The sequence below is a fragment of the Syzygium oleosum genome, unplaced genomic scaffold, assembly GCF_021117445.2.
Source record: "Syzygium oleosum isolate NSW1041296 unplaced genomic scaffold, Sole_v2.1 Sole_v2.29, whole genome shotgun sequence".
Lineage (NCBI taxonomy): Eukaryota > Viridiplantae > Streptophyta > Magnoliopsida > Myrtales > Myrtaceae > Syzygium > Syzygium oleosum.
This window is the reverse complement of record NW_026607513.1, coordinates 1,846,290-1,865,969: the sequence shown is the minus strand read 5'-3', so window position 1 is coordinate 1,865,969 and position 19,680 is coordinate 1,846,290. Positions and strand designations below refer to the sequence as shown.

At 36.9% G+C, this 19,680-nt stretch overlaps 3 protein-coding genes across 6 annotated transcripts; 2 read left to right on the top strand and 1 right to left on the bottom strand.

The window, feature by feature from the left end:
- Positions 1 to 6,186: 6,186 nt before the first annotated feature.
- Positions 6,187 to 6,967, top strand: LOC115677924 (MYB-like transcription factor ETC1). Its single transcript, XM_030601168.2, has 3 exons — positions 6,187 to 6,347; positions 6,472 to 6,556; positions 6,635 to 6,967. Exons 1-3 carry the CDS (start codon positions 6,299 to 6,301, stop codon positions 6,729 to 6,731), a joined length of 231 nt encoding a protein of 76 aa, XP_030457028.2. The 5' UTR covers positions 6,187 to 6,298; the 3' UTR covers positions 6,732 to 6,967.
- A 3,986-nt stretch (positions 6,968 to 10,953) lies between these two features.
- On the top strand, positions 10,954 to 13,057 carry LOC115677871 (peroxidase 42-like). The gene is made up of 4 exons (XM_030601110.2): positions 10,954 to 11,218; positions 11,567 to 11,755; positions 12,098 to 12,263; positions 12,417 to 13,057. The coding sequence occupies exons 1-4, from the start codon at positions 10,982 to 10,984 to the stop codon at positions 12,824 to 12,826; spliced, it is 1,002 nt and encodes a 333-aa protein (XP_030456970.2). The 5' UTR covers positions 10,954 to 10,981; the 3' UTR covers positions 12,827 to 13,057.
- A 673-nt stretch (positions 13,058 to 13,730) lies between these two features.
- Positions 13,731 to 17,925, bottom strand: LOC115677870 (uncharacterized). Of its 4 annotated transcripts, none has more exons than XM_056303803.1 (7): positions 17,593 to 17,925; positions 17,083 to 17,344; positions 15,898 to 16,728; positions 15,346 to 15,536; positions 15,019 to 15,225; positions 14,738 to 14,798; positions 13,731 to 14,423 (listed from the first exon to the last, which is right to left on the bottom strand). In XM_056303803.1, exons 2-7 carry the CDS (start codon positions 17,308 to 17,310, stop codon positions 13,905 to 13,907), a joined length of 2,037 nt encoding a protein of 678 aa, XP_056159778.1. In that variant the 5' UTR covers positions 17,311 to 17,344; positions 17,593 to 17,925; the 3' UTR covers positions 13,731 to 13,904. The 4 variants fall into 4 exon arrangements, with proteins under 4 accessions (XP_056159778.1, XP_056159779.1, XP_056159780.1 ...); XM_056303804.1 differs by having other exon boundaries at positions 17,083 to 17,341; XM_056303805.1 differs by lacking the exon at positions 17,593 to 17,925 and adding an exon at positions 17,438 to 17,562.
- Between the last annotated feature and the right edge of the window lie 1,755 nt (positions 17,926 to 19,680).

The following is a 19,680-nucleotide window of genomic DNA, read 5'->3' as shown; positions in this document are numbered from 1 at the left end:
ATGAAAAGATGACAAAGTGAAGAAGGATTGTCGACCCCGACCACAAAGCTTATCGAGTTCTGCAAGCATTGATCCTTTCTCTTGACCACGTATTGAATCAATCTCGAATTCCAAATTGATTGGTGGAACCAATCTTGAGCTACTAATTCAATTATTCCCTACCTTGGCCAAAATTCAAAGGCTTCCCTATCTTGGAATTTAGTCAGCCTCGATCAATTTAGGTCAAGATTAGGCGCCAATCTTGAGTTTGATTAGGATATTCCACCAATCTTGGTTTCGTAGCCGATTCCCGGCGACATGCTTGATGCAAACGCGTTTACCCCTAAATCTAAATGCGTCTAGTTCTTAGATGCAATGAAGAATGCACATGTTAAACGATGCAATGTCGATAATTTTAGTTTAGGGATCAGCCTTCATCACTTCGATGAATTCGACCCCTAATTTTTATGATATGAATGATAAGTCAATGAGCCAAAATTGAGTTGTAAACACTCATCGCCAGCGACGTGCACGGTGGAAATGTAATATGCTAATGCATACTAGGTAAAGCCGGGCAAAGAGGGGCTTGGGTGATTCGGAATAAAGAATTGAAGCGCCAAACAGCGAATTGTGAATATTATCATCTCAAGGAGAGTTGTTAACCCATTTCTAATTGACACTTTAATCGGTCAGTAGTTGAGAAATTAGTCAAATTGAAGCTAATAATTTCATGCAAGAGTTGATGATTTAAAGTGGAATCAAAAGAGGTAATTAAAATTTGACAAAAGATGAAAAATTAGCTGGTTATTAAAAAAGAATAGACTAGGCAAGTAATTCAAACGAGAGTTTGGTAGAGCATGATAACCATTCTGGTTCTGTCCAGAACTGGTTTTTTGTTCCCAGAAATAGCTTTGGACCAGAAACCCGTTTGGTAAAGCAATTCTATTTTTCTATTTCTGGAACAACTTTTTGTTCCAGAACCGATTCTGAACCAGAAATCAGAACAAAAAAAAAGTAGGTTTTCTATTTCTAGACAAAAAATGAGAATCATTTTTTAGAGAATTCTTTCTTCAAAACACATGTTCATCTGGAAGTCACGATCTTTGAGGTGGGAAAAAAAATCAAAAAATCAAAAATTTCAAAACTTCACAGAATGGTTTAGAATCTGTGGCTACCCACTTTGAGCGAAATTTAAATTTTTTTAGGTGCCGAAAAAATATCAAAAAATCAAAAATTTCAAAATTTCACAAAATGGCTTAGAATACCTATGGCCACCAACTTTGAGCGAAATTTAATTTTTTTTAGATGCCAAAAAAAATTAAAAAAAAATAAAAAAATCTAAAAATTAAAAACTTCACAGAATGTCTTAGAATACCTGTGGCCACCCAATTTGAGCGAAATTTAATTTTTTTTAGGTGCCAAAAAAAATTTAAAAAAGCAAAAAATAAAAAATTTCAAAACTTCATAGAATGGCTTAGAATACCTGTGGCCATCCACTTTGAGCGAAATTTAAATTTTTTTAGGTGCCGATAAAAATAAAAAAATAAAAAATTTCAAAACTTCATAGAATGGCTTAGAATACCTGTGGCCACCCATTTTGAGCGAAATTTAATTTTTTTTAGATGCAAAAAAAAAAATAAAAATAAGCAAAAAATAAAAAATTTTAAAACTTCACAGAATGGCTTAAAATATCTGTGGCCACCCACTTTGAGCGAAATTTTATTTTTTTTAGGTGCCTAAAAAAATAAAAAAAAGCAAAAATTTTAAAACTTCACAGAATGGCTTAGAATACCTGTGGCCATCCACTTTGAGTGAAATTTAAATTTTTTTAGGTGCCGAAAAAAATAAAAAAATAAAAAATTTCAAAACTTCACAGAATGGCTTAGAATACCTGTGGCCACCCACTTTGAGCGAAATTTAATTTTTTTAGATGCCAAAAAAAATAAAAATAAGCAAAAAAGAAAAAATTTTAAAACTTCACAGAATGGCTTAAAATACCTGTGGCCACCCACTTTGAGCGAAATTTTATTTTTTTTAGGTTCCTAAAAAAATAAAAAATAGCAAAATAGCAAAAATTTTAAAACTTCACAGAATGGCTTAGAATACCTATGGCCATCCACTTTGAGCGAAATTTAAATTTTTTTAGGTGCCGAAAAAAATAAAAAAATAAAAAATTTCAAAACTTCACAGAATGGCTTAGAATACCTGTGGCCACCCACTTTGAGCGAAATTTAATTTTTTAGATGCCAAAAATAATAAAAATAAGCAAAAAAGTAAAAATTTCAAAATTTCACAGAATGGCTTAAAATACCTGTGACCACCCACTTTGAGCAAAATTTTATTTTTTTAGGTGCCTAAAAAAATAAAAATAAAATAAAATAATAAAAAATTTTAAAACTTCACAGAATGGCTTAGAATACATGTGGCCATCCACTTTGAGCGAAATTTAATTTTTTTTAGGTGCCGAAAAAATAAAAAAATAAAAAATAAAAAACTTCACATAATTGCTTAAAATACCGGTGGCCACCCACTTTGAGTGAAATTTAATTTTTTTTAGGTGCCGAAAAAAAATAAAAATAAGCAAAAAAGCAAAAATTTCAAAACTTCACAGAATGACTTAGAATACCTGTGGCCACCAACTTTGAATGAAATTTTATTTTTTTAGGTGCCGAAAAAAAGAAAAAAAAGCAAAAAATCAAAAATTTCAAAACTTCACAGAATAGCTTAGAATACATGTGGCCATCCACTTTGAGTGAAATTCAATTTTCTTTAGGTGCCGAAAAAAAATTAAAAAATCAAAATACCATTTGGGCACCTAAAAAAAATTAAATTTCACTCAAAGTGGGTGGCTAGAGGCATTCTAAGTCATTCTGTGAAGTTTTAAAATTTTTGATTTTTTTATGTTTTTATTTTTTTCGGCACCTAAAAAAATTTAAATTTCACTCAAAGTGGGTGGCCACAGGTATTCTAAGTCATTCTGTGAAGTTTTGAATTTTTGATTTTTTGCTTTTTTTTCACCTCAAAAAATTAAAATTTCACTCAAAGTGGGTGGCTACAAGTATTCTAAGCTATTCTGTGAAGTTTTGAAATTTTTGAGTTTTTGAATTTTTTTTGGCACCTTAAAAAATTTAAATTTCACTCAAAGTGGGTGACCACATGTATTCTAAACTATTCCGTAAAGTTTTGAAATTTTTTATTTTTTGATTTTTTTGGGCACCTAAAAAAATTTAAATTTCACTAAAAGTGGGTGGCCACAGGTATTTTAAGCCATTCTATGAAGTTTTGAAATTTTTAATTTTTTGATTTTTTTTTTTGAAAAAATTCAACAAATTTCCTATTTTCCCAAAATCTGAATTTTTTATTTTTTTGAAACTGTGATGAATTTTTCTAGAATTTTTCAATTTTTTTTGAATTTTTTGAAATTTTTTTAGATTTTTAGGATTTTTTTGGATTTTCTAATTATTTTTATTCCATTTCTAAAAAAATGGATTTTTGTTCCTGGAAATAGAATTTTGTGTTGTTTATCAAACGGGTTTTTGTTTCAGGAAATAGAAATTTTGTGCTATTATCAAACAGGTTTCTGTTCCAGAAATAGAAATTTTTGGTCATTATCAAATGGGTTTCTTTTCTCAGAAACTCATCTTGGAACCAAAAATAGAAAAATCTATTTCTGTTTCAGGAACTCATTCTGGAACAGAATGGTTATCGATCGCTACATTTGTGACTGAAAACCACTTTGTAACTTAATCAGAGAAAAGCTGATAACTCACTCCAATTAATAATGACGAGTTCTAAAAGAATTAGTATACTGACCAAGACAAATAAAAATTAGTAACTCAATAGAAAAGTTGGTAAGTTTAAAAAATAATTAAACAGCGGGAAGTAACTCAAACAAGAGTTGGTAACCCAAAACTAGTTAGTAATTTAATCTGACAAAAGTAAGTAAATAATTATAATTCAGGTTGATAATATCATAAAAGAATTAGTGATTTCAAAGCATTATTAAATTCTGCAAATAAAAGTTGGTAACTGAGTAAATTATATGTAAACTATAGCAAAGGTTGGTAATTTCATAAAAATGCTAGTAAGATACCAATGAACTACTTGAAAAAAATCATCAGTCTATTTCTTTTACTTACAATATTCTTACATTTACCAACATTTGTTGAAATTTACCAGTACAAGAAAAAAAATCCTTCTTTTTTAGCACGGAACAATATAATTTTGCAAAAATCATAGTACACTAATTTTTAGGGCTCAGGGATTGCCTATATTGGTCTAATCTTCTAGTGGTTAGGTTAATAAGATAATCATTATTAATGATTCCTCAATAAATCATCAACAAGCACTTTCTAGTCAAAGAATCTCTTGAAGGAAAAGCCTTGAGCGCTACACGTCGTATAAATCCAAATGCCAAGTCCCACAGGAACAAAAGAGTAGGCCACTGGCCACCACAAGAATTGAAGATGGACACACCCCTTTGCATTTGCCAGTTTCTGGTTGCGACCACAAGATCAACACCAAAGCATGTGAGGCTAGAAAGCTCTAGGAGTTCAATGTCATGCTTCATACTTCTCAGAATGTACCATGCAATTTTGACCCAAAAAAAAAAGAATATACCATGCAATGCAAACAGATTCAGTTTACGAGCTTGGTCTTCTGAGGGTCGAGCAAAATCGAATATCTTGGGGTCTATTAAGCCGCGAACGAAACAGAATGTTTGTTCGACATGTATGACTAGGAAGAAAGATGATTTTGTTTTGCAGGCTTTACATATGCCAATTATTTACTTCTACCAAGTTTCCTATGTTTTTTTGGCAAGTTTGAGCTCGGGTGAAGTTATGATCTGATTACCGTGCACTCGCAAAAGTAGACAATCTGATACAATAACTGGCGTCAAAGTTCTTGAAAGGGTTTCGATATTGGAAGTGAATGGAAGTTTGTGTAAGTTGTTGAGCCAAGCCTGAGCCTCAACACTTGCTGGCAACTCATATGAATGGAAGTTTCTGTAAGTTTGGAAGTTTGCGTAAGCTTGGAAGTGAATGGAAGTTTGCGTCATAGCTGCGACAGTGTTTTAGTGCTTTTCATTAAGTAACATATCCAATTAAGGCAGGCAAAGAGGGAGCTTGCTTGATTCCTCACAAAGAATTGAATCCCCAAACGGCGACTTGTGAATATTATCATCAAAGATCTTTAGTATCAAATTAGTCACCTTCTTGTAGGTAGTTTACACTCCTGTAATTGGAGGCACTTTTTTATTTTCTTTTTCTGGGTCAATATGGGCAGGACTTGCACAAACAACTGAGTGAAAAGCTTCACGAAGTACAACAAATCAGTAATTCTTCTACAGTTCGCACCCCCTCATGGGAATGCAGCAGAATTATAAGAACGTATCGGCAATACAAAAGGAAATGACACGTAACCGTTTTCTGAACTCTCAGTGATGAGAACAAAGAATACACATTGATCTGCTTGGAACAATCTCTAATCTCATAGCGATTATTCCGTTCTTCTGGTTTTTTCTTTCCAAGATTCGAAAAAGTTGACCAAATGGAATCCCAACAGCTGCATAAGATGTTTTATTTCTTGCAAGCGGCCGTATAAGTTGTTAGACAAGTAATCCTTGTCTTCCGAAACAATCTGCAACAGTTGCATAGGTTTCAAGTTGGATTCTGCTGCTTCTTTGATGAACTCAAGCTTGCATAAATACTTTCACATATAATCTTTTGTGGATTGCTACATCATTCACCAATTAGAACAGGCATGTTCGTGTTCAATATCATTTTCATATGCAGATAGTGAACAAGATATTATTCCCTCAACTAACCTGTCTCTATTGGTCGTCCAATTTGCATCAGGGACAAGAAAATATCATTAATTGGTCTAATGGGGTCATAATCATATTACCTAAAGTACAGTTGCATGGATATGGAAATGACTTGGCATCACCTGTGCATATGAGAGAGAGTTCTGTTGTGCCATGAAGTAAAAATCTTGAAAAGAACCACCTTGTTTAGCCTTATCAATAAATACACAAACACCTGCTTTGAAGCTTAGTGACTTGTGCTTTGGTCATTCTGAGATTATTTGCCAACTCAAGAAACTCACAGAACCCTCCTCAACAACCCATCAAAGGGAGAGAACTACCATTCTTCTCTTCCTCAACAACCAAAATCTATAATGTCAGAGAAAAAAGGAAAAACAACATTAATATTGTCAGTCCCCTTCTTCTGTTGTCTTTACAGTCACAAGTCTCCTGTTTTGAAAATTTCCAATACACCCTCTTGTGATTTCTATCAGCAACTTCTTTGTAGTAGCGATGGGAGATAAAGACCACAGCTCTCATGAAAGCAACGGGGGTGCAGAAGGTACCTATTTTAAGTTGACTAGTTTAGAACCAAAGGTTTTTTTGAAGCTTAGACAGTGATAATAGCAGTCTTCCTTCCTCTTTATATTGCTCTGATGATGAGGGAAAACAATGCCTTCTTTCAGGGGCCAAAAGAGACGATTCAAAGTTGGAGTTCTCTGAAGATGAGGAGACACTGATTGCAAGGATGTTCAGCTTGGTTGGAGAAAGGTAATATGGTGCTTCCGTTTCTTGTACATCTTGTAAACCTTGAGAGATTACTTTGGCATCATATCGTTGTGCTTTTAGGTGGTCACTTATAGCTGGGAGAATCCCAGGAAGAACAGCAGAAGAGATTGAGAAGTTCTGGGCTTCAAAGCACTCTGCATCTAATCATCAAAGATGAGTTCAAGGTTAAAAAATGAAGCAATAATTGCACATAGCTTCTCTCTCATGGCCTTATTTAGATAAATTCAGTCTTCCTTTTCTTTTTTATAATTAGCTCTTTTGGCAATCAAATTCAACTTTTCTTGGTGTTGGGGAATCATTCTTGATACAAGAATTCATATAACCAAGAATGTTTTGTCTAATCATATTGAGTAACTTTCAACCTCGGAGTAATTGGATAAACATTGTTTAGTACGGACCATTTGCGTATTCATCTTGTTTAGGTACAAAACATAACATATACCGAATCTACTGTACTTCATATCTTACCCGATCTAATCTAGTGAGTTAGAGAACATTGATGAGCCACGAGATCACTGAGCTATCCTCTCGATCTATTGCTTTTCGATGTTGTTAAACGGAGAAAGTTGATTAGGTCTCAATTCATCCAAATTGGGATGCTTATGTCTCAATTGACTAAAGTACAAGACGTTTGAAATTGATGCCACACTATACCCTTAACAAAAGCATATATGATTCAATACATGTAGACTTCATAGTGGCCCAGGAGGAGCCCATAAAACCCACGAGGTCGCTCGTTGTCTCGGCCTTTGCGCAAGATTTGGATCAAATTGCAATTCTTATGCATCAGATTTAATCCGAATTGACTGCTCGAGACGGTATGAGCGACCCTAAATCAACGATGACATGAAAAGTGCTTAAAATCCATGGAGCTTGCCGACGTGGAAATACCACATCGGACAACTAACGGTGACTAGGGTTAACGGAGGAAAGATTTTTGACTTGAGTGAAAGTTGGTTATCTTTCATAGAAAAGAAAACGTTGGAGAAATAATGGGAAATGGGCCTAAAATTGAACGTTTTTAGGAAATTGGGCCTAGATTTAATTCGAATTGAATGTTCAACGGGGTTTGAGCGGTCTAAAAAAAAAGTCCTTTTTGCTTTTTCCAAAGAGATATTTTAATTTTTGAAATTGAGAAGATGTAGATAAATTATGTCGTACATGTTAGAATTGAAATAATTTCCGCTAATTTTTTCGTGTTTGTTATTGATTGAACTCTATCAAAATTATGTTTTTGGTGTATTCACTACAAACTCTGTCCTATTTTATGCATTCCGGTGTAAAGCTAAATGCCACGTCATCATTCTCTATTAATTATTTGACGAAATGATAAAGTTAGTGACCATGATAAAGATAAAATTCATTAAATAAATTGATTGATAATAAAAAAAGAAAAAGAAAAAAGTAGAGTTGAAATGATTGGAAAGTTGCTCATATTTGAATAATTACATTGATAATTCATCTTGGGCTTAGATAGGGGTGGGGACAATCGGAAGCAAAAGGCAATGCTTTTTATTCTTTATTCCGGCTAATTTATTATTCCAGACATAGATAAAATACTAAATTTTTTAAGCACATGTCTAAGTTTGGCCTAGTTCAAGCCCTCTTTATATTTTTTTTCCAAAATTGAGAATGATTAGCTTAGAATAATGCCAACACTCTTTTTGATCATTTAAAGTTGGATTATTGGTGAAGACTCGGCATAAAGTGTAGTGTCGGTGGCGAAGCCGCTTGGGTGTTTTAATTTGGTCTGAAATTCTGATTAATTTTTTTTTATAATGCTGGTGAATAAATACCCCTATTTATTCAAAGTAATGCATGTTCTTACCGCAAAGAATTAGTCGAGTTGATTAAGATTTAACATTAGGTTGCGCCTTAATAAGCATGATCATTTGTCCAAATTCCCGTCGATGCAATAACTAGATCGTTGATTCGAAGGGGGAAAATTCTCATGAGCTGTGAAATTAGTCGGGTGCTTTAAGAGTCTTGAATATCTAATGTCATCGGTAATCTTCTACAAGCTTATAAGTCGATACCATGTAAAATTTCACGTGATTATGATTAACGAATTTTAAGTTTAATCGTCAACATTCAAGATTTGTAACATCAATTGCATGTGAAAACGACACTACAAGCGCCATATCACTCGAGTGTCGTGGCTTTCTTAAGGTATCCACTTAGGTGTCATAATTTTTTTTCTGATACTTGAGTATCATATAACTTTTCAATTGGTCACTTTTTCTTTTGATTATTCAATCGATCACTTGAGTGCCATAACCTTTTGGTGAACGTTTCTAAAAAGTTATACTCAAGTGGTCAATTGAAAATTATAACACTCAAGTAAACGTTTTTAAGAAATCAAAACACTCAAGTGATCAAAACTATCTCCGATCCAATCAACTTTAAAACCTAACCTAACTACAAGCACTGATTTTTTTGTAATCTACCATTTTTAGTAGTAGTACATGCTTTAAACTAGCAGTATTAGCAGCACCCCAGCTCACTACCTTTGCCATTCTTGAATCCCAAATATTTAAATATCATATTAAATAATCTCCAAATATAAAACAATGTGACAATGCTTTTGCTTTCCTTATATGGTGGTATTGTCTCTTCATGACCATCTTCATTTGTCCTCTTGTGCTATTTTGTTCAAGCTAGAAAGGACTTCTCAACTACCAAATATCATTTCAAATATCAAAACCCCAACCAAGTGACCCAACAATGTAATTTGGTTATTATCATCTGGTATGGTCATGAGGTGACCAGAAAATCAATCTTTTCCAAAGCTATGCTAGCAAATTTTTACTAGGCTCATGATAACATGGAGCAATTAATTTTATGTGCAGCTTCTGGCTAACTTCTCGGCATGCTATGACCCATCATTAATGCCATCCCCAATCGCAATTATCAGAAACCCCACTTGCAAAGTGAAAGATGACCTACTCAATTAAATTTCAACAACAATGAGCTTAGCTAAACCTCCATGGAGATTCGTGGAGATGGTTATCAGATGAAATGATAATAAATGCATGGGAACTAATTACAATAACACGAGCATTCTAAGCTTCTCCTTTCTCTTGCTACAAGTAAAATACGTATATAGCTCAATTTTTCTGCATTTAGTCAGCAATTTTCTTGACTCCACCTAACTCTGATTCTGGTTTGCACCGACATAATGATGTTGGAATTTTTCTTACATGCAAGGGAAAGAATAGCCAGGTTTTCTTTTCATGGATCATGCCAACAAGACTTGACAAAAAGTTGCCAATGGACTAGCAGTGGGATGATTTTCCTAAATGGAAGCCATTGGTACTTTGTGATATAGAGACAAGCAATGAATGGACATGGGAAAGTTCCTCAGTGCTCTTCAATTGCACTTCTCTGATCTTCTCAGCGTTCACCTTCTCCAACTTGTGGAGAAAAGCTATCCCCCATCGTCAATTCTCTAGTAGGGCAATGAAACCCTAAAAAGAAGAAAGACAATGAAAGCCCACTTGAAAGTGAAAGGTGCCCCCAGCCTCCACTCCTTTTTCTCCTTTAAACGTGCCCTTCTCTTTTGATGTGGGAAACGGTGATATCAATATATTTTGTGTTTGTGCCAATTCTTGAACAAAAGTCCAGCTCACAAGACTTGTCACCTTGTGTTTCGAAGCTGGTTGTGTGTATCTAAGCTAGAGGTAGTAATAATGGTCTACTAATGCAAACTGGTCAGAAGCCATATGCGTTCTTGCAAGTTATATTCATGTTAGTAGCACGGAGTCAAAGGACGTATGGAAGTGAGGCTACATTAGGTTAAAGCCCTTTTTTGGTAGGAAGAAGATAGTGTAGGTTTTGTTAGAGTTTCGTGTGTCAATACTCATGTATTTCCAGTATTTTTCTACTGCTCAGTTTTAATTGCTCTCCATTGATGATGATTAGTCGGGCAAGGTGTGTCAATACTCATAAACACAAGTGATTAACCTTACGCTGTGGATGCTCTTACTCTATTCATGAAGTATAATTTTGACCAAATCACTCTCCTCTTTATTTAAAGCAGGCAAAGTAGAACTTAAATGACCTATCTTTTTATCATATATCTAATATCGTTATAAAGTTATCAAGTAACAAATTAAAGGGGTCATGTAATATACTCTTCACTATGATATAATGCTGATTACATTAGAAAATTACACTCATGTGACGCATGCAGGTTGTGAGTGTCGAGGGGACATAAGGTAGATAGAATCGGAATCAAACAGCTCTTAATAACATTCAAAATTAGCTTTTCCTAGAAGCTAGAAAAAACAAAAAGAAGAAAGAAAATTTAGCAAAAAATGATAATAGGGATAGGAATGGGGAAGTTCGCTGCTTCCGTTATATAAGAAGAGCTCAAGAACTAGCAAAGTACGCCCAGTAGCTTGAAAAATGGCATCCAAAGCTCTCATCTTCTTGGCTCTCTTATCTCTCTCAGCAGTGTCACCGAGACCTGCCATTGCAGAGATCAATGAGGAAGACAAGCCTGGTCTTATGACGAACTTCTACAAGGACACCTGCCCTCAAGCCGAGGACATCATCAAGGAGCAAGTGAAGCTCCTCTACAAGCGCCACAAGAACACTGCATTCTCCTGGCTGAGGAACATCTTCCATGACTGTGCTGTTCAGGTATCAAACCCACATTGTGCTTAACATCGGTTCGGCTCGGTTGTTTTCGAGTTTAACGAGCAACATTTGTGTTTTTCTTGCAAAAAAAAATTGCTTTTATGCTATCTTTCACTCATTTTCCAGTACTTTTTGTGCTCGGGTTCGACCAATGAGTTTTACTTGGAGTCACGAACTCAGATCTCCGAAGTGAGGCTTGGTGGAGCTAGCAAAATGAGAAATTATCAAACTTGATCTCCAAGTTCTAGAATTGAGATTTGAGTTCAAGAAGTAGACTTTGTTGACTCAACTCGGCTCGTTTTTCGCAATAGTGATTGGAAATATCATTTGCCTAGTGTGATGTGAATGCAGTCATGTGATGCTTCGCTGCTCTTGGACTCGACGCGGAGGAGCTTGTCGGAGAAAGAAACCGACCGGAGTTTCGGTCTAAGGAACTTCAGGTACCTGGACACCATTAAAGAAGCTGTGGAGAGAGAGTGCCCCGGAGTTGTTTCTTGTGCGGACATCCTGGTCTTGTCTGCTAGAGATGGCATAGCCGCGGTACTCACTATTGTTATTATCCTAATTATGATGTTTCAGTGTGAATATATAGAATCTGTAGATTTTTCCTTCCTGTCTTTCTCTATAATCTCTCTATCGTACATGCTCCGCATATTTAGTAACCCTCTTCTTTTCTTTTGAGTGAACAAAATTTATCTGTACACTCGTCCTTTTAGCTAGTGTTTGCTAAATCTGATAAGTTCACATTTTTCCTTTGGGAATGAAGTTCGCTCAACTTTGCCATATTTACCTTTCTTTCTCAAAAACTTGTCAGCTTGTTCTCATAAGGAATTTCAAGAAAATTGGTGAAATCTGGTCTTGAAATTCACTCTCTCTGAACAGCTAGGAGGCCCTCACATTCCCCTGAAAACTGGAAGGAGAGATGGTAGGAAGAGCCGAGCTGATGTGGTCGAGCAATACCTTCCAGACCACAATGAAAGCATTTCGGCGGTGCTCGACAGATTCGCGGCCATGGGCATCGAGACACCAGGAGTGGTTGCTTTACTAGGTAATTTACTATATGATCCTAGTGCTTCATCATGAGCTTTATTTTCCTAAAGTTGTTTAGCCTGCATATTGTAAAATTAGTATACATGTTTTGTTATAATAATCTTAGTTGCTTGGTTGGTGCATCACTCTATCTCCTGAATTTGTGTAACAGGAGCCCACAGCGTGGGCCGAACCCACTGTGTCAAGCTGGTTCACCGGCTCTACCCAGAGGTCGACCCTGTGCTGAACCCGGACCATGTCGAGCACATGCTTCACAAGTGCCCGGACGTGATCCCAGACCCGAAGGCCGTGCAGTATGTGAGGAACGACAGAGGCACGCCCATGGTGCTGGATAACAACTACTACAGGAACATACTGGACAATAAGGGCTTGCTCATAGTGGACCACCAGCTTGCCACTGACAAGCGGACCAAGCCCTATGTAAAGAAGATGGCCAAGAGCCAAGACTACTTCTTCAAGGAGTTTGCAAGGGCCATCACCATCCTCTCCGAGAACAACCCTCTCACTGGTGACCAAGGTGAGGTCAGGAAGCAATGCAATGTTGCCAACAAGCACCCCTAGAAGGAGAAGTTTGTTTTGCCTCCTTTTGCTTTTGCTTTTTAGGTTCATCTGTGGGAATGGAAAAAAAAAGTGCACATGGGTGTGAAGATTGTGCAGATCTTGTGACCCTTTTTGTGCAATTTTTTTCTGCTCTAAGTTGGCATGGTGATTGTGGGTTGTGGTGTTATCTATGGTGGAGTATGATGAATAAGTAGTTCTGAATGTTGATATATCAATTGATGCACTTGTGTATGCTGCTTTCCTTTTTCCTCTGTCTTCATGATGATGGAGGCAAATTGTTTTTCAAGAAAGAGTGATTCATTACCCTTCAAGACTGAAGCAACGATGTGAGGATAATGAATTAAAATGGTCCCCCATGGGAGGCAAAATGAGATAGACAAAGATGTACTGTCAACTTGGACAAGGGCAAAGAAAGTGAGTGGACATAAAAAAGGATAAGATTCTCACAGACGAGCAGATATATTGTTGTGTATCCTCCTGCAATGTTAAATGTTCTGGTTGGAAGCTAGTGCAGAATTATGGCACTGAGACAAAAATAAAGCTTTCAGGTATCATTACAGAGTTGTGGGCCATGAACGTTGAGAGAGTTTTAGATGTACATCCACATTATATAGAGATAGGTATAGTCCGTCCAGTGGAAAAAACATTGGTGCATTGCCTAGACTTATCATACATAAGTACACTATTTAATTTACGTTTCTTAGATTTCGACCCAAAAAAAAAAATTTACGTTTCTTAGATCACAAGGTGAAATGATAGAGAAGAAGGTGATTTTCCAAGAAACATGGAAGCAATACCCTTGCCTCCCGTTTAGCTTCACGGATTCAAGATAGTAGGAAATTTTTCACTACTGTCGGCTCATCGATTCTATTAGTTGTTAACCTGATTACTGCTACAACAGAGAAAGAAACAGTCTCTTGCATATACACTAAACAACACACCTGCACAGAGGAGGGGGTCAAAATTGCACGATTATGGATGAGCCTTGTCAATCTTAGTACATTTCTTTAACTGCTGCGGTATATGACCCGAACAATTCGTGGCAGCCAGACTCGATTGTCGCTGGCACTTCTTTTAGCTATGAACTGCTCAAACTGCTTCCAGAATCATCACCAGATTCCTCTGAGACTGCATCAGTCTTTCCCGTGCCTCTGACTATATTCGGGAAAAAACCGTGCGAAGGAGGATAGGTGTAGCAGCTGTGTGGATGCACAGAGAAATAACTTGCCGAAGACGGCAATGGGGCATAAGCATATGTGCTCGGGGGAGGCCAATACATCATAGGAATGAAACCGTTTACGGGCTGGTGGGGTGGGAACACATTGTACGATGTTGGACTAGTGAATGACATGCTACTAGCATTGTTGTTGATTGCCGGTTTTGAACTCGAAGCTTTATCTACACCTGGTGCTTGAGTGTGGACAGAGTTAAAGCCGACTAATCCAAATTGAGGAGCACAGCTTGTAGTTACTGATTGTAGACAACCTAATGATCTTTCTGAATTTGAAGGCTTATGTGCAGCATGACTATGCCTTTTGGGTTTGAATTTTGTTGAGACTTTCTTGGTAGTAGATTGGTCCAACTTGAGGGCAGCTTGCTGCAAGAAATACTTTCAAAAAATAGATATAATCCATTGGAATACTGCAGCAGAAATAAAAGGAAAAGAGAAGGGGCAAAAGGGAAACTTTCCCATAGAGAGGGCGTTAAGAAATTATTGCACTACTCGTGCCTGAAACTAAATTTGCATAATTTGTTGTAATGAAAGTTCGACTAGTAAAAAGAAAGCAATTGCATAGTTTGCTTCCTCGATTACCATTCTTATCGGTGCTCTGATATAGTCGTGAATTGTGTTCCTATGACTGAATTATTGGAGAATACAGAGATACAACGGACTTGTAACGGCAATCTTACAGTGTTGGTGGTTTCTCGGTGTTCAAGAAATAATTTCTCTCCTTCAGCATCCCCATCCTTCCTGCAGCACACTCACGAAGCTTTACTAAGCAGGAGGCATCGATATAAATAATATGGTACAGTGAGGTAAGAGTATGAGCATTAGCGAATGAAAATGTTTTCAACTGATCTGTCAAGTGCTTGCTCATGCTGGACTGTTAACCGATGGGGTAAAAGAAAATGCAACATCATTTGCATCAGGCAATAAGAACTATCAAATGTTTTTACTGGACTTCGTATACCTGTAGTACTTTTGGAGCAAGTCCAAGCTTCTATATTTGGTCTCCTTTTGAATCAGGTGATCAGTGAAACCGGCAATGAACAAGAGCGTTATGCCCAGGGCCTTAAAGAAGAAACTTCCACTGCGCACAGGGATCAACAGCGCCATTTTGCACATAAGCGGCCCGAAGGATTTCAGCTTTTTCTTTCCCATGCGCTGTCTGACATATCTGAAATCGTTTAAGCCATCGCTCTTAGCAGCGGAAACATCTCTTTGGCCACACCAAGGTAGAGACTAAAATTATGAGGCAAACTATCAAAATCTTAGCCATGAAAGAACAGCACTTAACTCGTTTTGGGGAAGATTTCTAGTCCTTCCTCCATATTTGATGCATAGGAATAAGGATGAGGGGCAGCTTTGGTCGGATGGACGCATGGCCTTCTCTTCTTCTAGTATTTGGACAGGACACAATGTCGGGTTCTGTCTATTTGGATAGAAGACCTTTTTGCGGATGCCGGGATTTACATATAAAATGTGCTCCTGCCAACAAATTCACATCAACGCTCGCTCATAGTTGATTCTAAAAAGCTATAGGAAATTGTATCAGAGGAGTTGAGAAATCCTGATAGAATGTTTCGTTTGCTAATCCCCGATCAGGTCGCTGAAATTCTACATGCCGTAGCCATAGTTTAAACTACGATACAATGAAGTACCATGATGAATTTAACATATTTATCCGCAACTAGACCACGCTGCTCTCTTGAAGCAGAATGAAGTCATTTTCTGTGTCCGCTGATTTAGCAGAAAGATTAGCTTTTTCTTTAAGATATCATCATTTTTATGAGATCGAAAGAAGATCCTATGAGTTTTTGCTGTAGAGATAGAATATCGGAGTGATTACCCCGGGATTTTGCAGAGAGACAAAGGGTTCACCCTTCCTCAAAATACTAAAATGGTTGAAATCCAGCTCGTACATATCTCCACACCCGTGCTTGATACCGAGGGACGCAAAAACAATAATCTTTCTCATCGTATGAGACTGAGCATTTTTTTCTTGAAGGGCTTCCATTTCAACGATCCTCCTAACTTCTTTAGGACAGAAAGCAACCTCTGTGGAACTTCTGTGCAGCTCTGTGCTTCCAGACCCTGTGTGGCAAGCATAATATCCAGATGAATGTACCTCTACATGTTCCTTGCAACCTTCGGTCTTAACTTCTTCCTTCTCAAGATCACCGAGTTTCGACATGTCCTGAACCTGTCCAATCTCCTGTAAGCAAAGATTGGCTTTTGGAGTATCCACCGAATCTTGCATTGCATTCACAAGAGTCCTAACGTTATAGGAGTTCTCCAAGGCCGATACCTGCACTTTCTTCACTAGTATATCATTGTTAGTTCTCGAGTTCTCTTCAGCATTGTGAATGTTGGTGCCTTCTTCAACGTGGTAATTGTCATCTTCATCGTTGGCTTCATCCGCATTATCTAAGTCATCGGCATCATCATCTTCCTTCAAACTTTCAAAACCTGACATGCGTGTATCTTCCATGCTCATCCAACTGACCATGCCATCTTTGGTATTTTCATACTTTGGTAGCACGCACTGATCATCATGCCCAACTGGAGAAGCCGATTTACCGCCAAAAGTTTGTCCATTTTCAGGCCTACCATCAAATTCGCCTGTCTTTTGTCTTTTTGACTCTTTGGAGCTTTGCCACGGTGCTTTTCTATGACTACCCTGAGAACCAACATTGCTGAAAGCCTTTTCAAGCAGGATGAGAGGGTGAGGCCTTTAAAGACCATAACATATACGAAAATTTGAGTTGGTCGGAGATATGAGATGAAAGGACAAAACTGATGAGCAATTAAAGTTACGATCAAACAAATCTGGTTGATAAACACACAGCTAATGCACCATTTCCTTTCCCATTTTAATAGAAGGAATATCAAGTAGTACCGCAAAATATATAATGATGCATCGTGGTCAAAATTTGTGCATGGTTTGATTAACTACTAAAATCAACAAAACCAGATAACATACACCGTGTTGATAACTCTTCTGCTCGCTAACAGATTATGCATTGTAAAGTACCTCTTTGTCTTGGAGAAGAGATTTATTTTCTTTCTCCCTTATTTGAGCTTCAAGTTCAGAAATTCTCTCCATGAGCTCTGCATTCTTCATCCTCTCTCTCTGTAGTTCAGCTGAAATCTGTGCCACGATGTGATCAACACTCTCTCCCTCCCCTTGCACGACATGTTCCTCTATAGAACACAATGCAGATGCATTAACCATTCCAGGGCATGAATGTGGCTCCACCATCCTCTAGTTTTAGTCCCGCAATCAATTGTTTCTGCTGCAAAAAACCAACCAAAACAAAAGAAAGGAACCTCAGAGCAGTGTCTTGTGCTACGCAAGAAAAGACATTGGCACAAGCATAGACACAAACAGCGCGGATGAAACAGAACAGGACAATGCAGAGATTGGTTCGCTTCATGTGACATAAATGGATTCATTTTGAGATGAAGCTTTGCTGACAACGTGGCTGTTCAAAGAGCCCTCATTTTGGAGAAGGGGTTTAGGAGAAGGGAGAGATTGAAGCACCTGAGTTGGTCTTTTGGGTGCAAAGTCAAACAGTCCTCAAAACTGGAGCTGGAAGCTACACATGATAAAACTCTGAAGATGAAAACTCTGAGAAGGAAGAAGAAGAAGAAGAAGAAGAAGAAGATGGGTTGCTTCTGAATTTGATGTTCAGTGCGAGTGAAGGAAGATGAAGAGAAAGGCATCAGCAAAGCCGAGAGTTGAGGCATGAAACCCCACGTGCATCACTTCCAGACTTGGCGTTTCATTTCATAACTTCATCCCCCACAAAAAAAATGTCAATAAATTTCCTAAACTGTTCATTTTCAGAAGCAATGATCACTCAATGTTTGGTATTTTCACACTGAGATTATAAAAAAAATGGCTCTTAGTACTGTCACAAAGCTTGGTGGAGCCTAGATCTTCACTCCTTGCTTATTTAATCAAGAAAAAACAACTAATAAGTCTGGTGATATCGCTTAATATATACAAGTGCATTTTCTGCATTGCCAAGGTGTTTTGGCTGCTGCCAAGAAATCATTAGCAAGAGCATCCGAGGCATTTACCAATATTGAAAAAGTCCAGATTTTTGTGAGGTGATGAATCTATAAATTAGGACCCGGCATGTCTCATCATCTGTTCATAACATATAAGTACTATAAATCTTATCAACTCTCAATTCTTTATTTATTTTTGCTTTGTTCTAAGAGCTCCAAGTACATGATCTCATTTATCCAGTGTCCCCTTGAAGACTCCCGATGAAAAGAGTGCAAGGCCGGGGAGAATTGTTAGATAGTCTGGGAATAAAAAACATCACTTGGGAAAGTATCACGGCCTATAGGAACCCGGCCACCTACCGCTTTTAAGCCTGTTTGCATAGGCTCATGCACATATTTACGTTGAATAATCCCAGGAGCTTTCTCTTCGACACGATCGGTTACATATTCAACTTCAATTTGGAATCAATACCAAGTTCCAAAACCTCTCGCCCCGGTAATGATTCATTCCGGCTGTGATTTTGTGCACCTTATTCGCCATTCTTCAACTCTGCTCGCATTTCTCATATAATTTAGTTCTTGTTTGCACAGAAACACAAGAGAGGATGTCAAATATCTCCCATCGCTTAGCTATAGGATTATAATACCCTTCATGTATGTAATTTTCCTCTATTTATGAATTAATTGCCTTAATTATTGATTGGCCTGTTATTAATTGCCTTAATTAAGGCACCTAAACAAGAGAATCTCTAATGGCGGTGGGATTATAATTATAATTGCTTGAGGGAAAAGAGAGACTTGCTTGTCTGTCTTGGCTTGGGAATCAATGAACGCTTTCTTCCAAGCCTGCAATATAATTTGCGCACACGTGCAATATTAATATAGAAAGACAACCTCACGTGGAAAGGCAACATCCATGGTTGTCTATACTGCAGTGCAGTTTGTGTCGGAGGAATATGAAGCCCAACCTTGGATACCCTTCCTCCTGAATTTTTTTTTTATTTCTTTTCATTTTAATAATAATAATGATAAATAAATAAATAAATAATGCCACCCAACTTTATTTAGACAATGGTGATTTCAATTTTCAACCCTGAGTGTTAAATTAAGATGAATTGGGACATGTTTCATCTATGATGAAAGTAAGGTTTTTACTTTTATGACTATACTTTTTTTTTTGGGTCGAATTATGACTATACTTTAGCCGCCACTCATTTACTTTCGTACATATTATTCTGGATATATGAAAATGTGGGGGTGAAGTTGGCAACATTTAAAAGATTGAAACAATCGCTCAGTGTTTGGGATTTTAATTTATTGCTTTTTTTTTTTTATCGAATAATTTATTGCTTTGCTAGCATATTATTGCTGCGAAGATATCATTATCCTTTTAAAAAAAAATTCCAATTGTTAACTATGCATAGTGATATTTTCACAATAGTAATGACTTTTTCACAAGCATCCTTGGTATATAAAATATTTTCCTGAAATTTGTGAAAGAAGCTATTATGGGTCGGAAAATATCATTAGACAAACTAAATATGGTAATCCAATGAATACTCAAAATAAAATAAAAAAGTTGATATCTCATAGAACCAACTCCACCTACGCTGAC

Coding starts and splice junctions, on each gene's coding strand:
- LOC115677924 (XM_030601168.2), top strand. CDS start 6,299: ATGGGAGATAAAGACCACAGCTCTCATGAAAGCAACGGGGGTGCAGAA. Junction 6,348..6,471: donor AAGCAACGGGGGTGCAGAAG/GTACCTATTTTA, acceptor GCCTTCTTTCAG/GGGCCAAAAGAGACGATTCA. Junction 6,557..6,634: donor TTCAGCTTGGTTGGAGAAAG/GTAATATGGTGC, acceptor TTGTGCTTTTAG/GTGGTCACTTATAGCTGGGA.
- LOC115677871 (XM_030601110.2), top strand. CDS start 10,982: ATGGCATCCAAAGCTCTCATCTTCTTGGCTCTCTTATCTCTCTCAGCA. Junction 11,219..11,566: donor TCCATGACTGTGCTGTTCAG/GTATCAAACCCA, acceptor ATGTGAATGCAG/TCATGTGATGCTTCGCTGCT. Junction 12,264..12,416: donor AGGAGTGGTTGCTTTACTAG/GTAATTTACTAT, acceptor TTTGTGTAACAG/GAGCCCACAGCGTGGGCCGA.
- LOC115677870 (XM_056303803.1), bottom strand. CDS start 17,310: ATGGTGGAGCCACATTCATGCCCTGGAATGGTTAATGCATCTGCATTG. Junction 15,537..15,897: donor TCTCTCTGCAAAATCCCGGG/GTAATCACTCCG, acceptor ATTTGTTGGCAG/GAGCACATTTTATATGTAAA. Junction 14,799..15,018: donor TTGCTCCAAAAGTACTACAG/GTATACGAAGTC, acceptor AGTGTGCTGCAG/GAAGGATGGGGATGCTGAAG.